A 1,141-nucleotide genomic window follows, 5' to 3' on the forward strand; every position below is an offset into this window, starting at 1 on the left:
AACTGACATAAATATTCCAACTCTTAGTCTGATCCACCCACGTCAATTGTTGTTCATAACCATTACTAGTCAGGACTAGTCTTGATAAAACCGAGCTGTTAATGAGAGAAAAACTATAGTAAACCTCTTCCTTATTGAAAACAGATTGAATTTTATAAATGTTGTTATTCCCAACTCTTTGTGCTACCCGAGTAGATACACTTGAGCCACGTTTGATGACGCCCTGTGGATATGGAGCCACTTCAACGTGAAGAGTGAAATCCCCTGGAGTTGGATCATTATCGTTCTTCCATGTTGAAAGGTAAGCCTCATGCCCAGTTTGAAAATTCTTGCCAAGCTTCATACCAGGCAACTGCGTATCTGTAGGAAAACTGAAGCTCTGCCAGAGGAAATTTTCTGGATTTTCATCATCAGCATCCTTGACAACAAGATTACCAGAATCTAAAAGAACTGCAACTGGATTTTGGACTGATCTCGAGGTGTTAGTGGACCATATACTTTCATTCTTGTCACCATAAAGAACAAGTATCCCTGGTTTGATGACCTTCAAAACAGCAGAAGATGTATTTGTTAGTGGTTTTTCTCTGTTGGCAACCCATACAACTGTTTGCACATGAAGAAGAATTTGTTTGTACCATATCCCAATATATCGTTTTGTGGTACCGCTGGGACTGAAAAATCCCAGCTCAAAGGTTCCACCAGACGAAACAACAGTTTCACCATCTATGATGTATTGATTTGTAGTGATTACATCGCTTGTAGCAGAAATGTTGTGTATATTAGAGTAGAAAGACAATAGGAAAAAAAGTAGGAAGATACTAGCTTCCATTTATTGATGCGTTGATGATGCCTAAGCCTTTGGTCGCCTATATACTGGATATGATTTAGACTTGACAGCCAAATTCCATGTGAATTGATTAGCACGATTTTTTTGAATATTCACAACGGCACTACGTGCTGTTTCAAACATTTGATTATCAAAACAAACAGACCACTAATCTGATGGAAATTTCATAGTTGTTATATTAATCTGATACTTTTTCTGCCTAATTAGTAGTAATTATTTATACCAGTAGGTTATGACCATTCTAAAGAGACCTGACTTTTGAGGAGGATACAAATTACAAATACAGGTTAACAC

At 37.4% G+C, this 1,141-nt stretch overlaps 1 protein-coding gene across 1 annotated transcript; it reads right to left on the bottom strand.

The window, feature by feature from the left end:
- Positions 1–4: 4 nt before the first annotated feature.
- LOC124890212 (G-type lectin S-receptor-like serine/threonine-protein kinase At4g27290) lies at positions 5–829 on the bottom strand (the record flags this gene model as incomplete). Its single annotated transcript, XM_047402020.1, has 1 exon — positions 5–829. A coding segment is annotated over exon 1 (825 nt), but the record flags the coding sequence as incomplete, so codon positions are not given.
- Between the last annotated feature and the right edge of the window lie 312 nt (positions 830–1,141).

The sequence above is a fragment of the Capsicum annuum genome, unplaced genomic scaffold (assembly GCF_002878395.1).
Source record: "Capsicum annuum cultivar UCD-10X-F1 unplaced genomic scaffold, UCD10Xv1.1 ctg13560, whole genome shotgun sequence".
Lineage (NCBI taxonomy): Eukaryota > Viridiplantae > Streptophyta > Magnoliopsida > Solanales > Solanaceae > Capsicum > Capsicum annuum.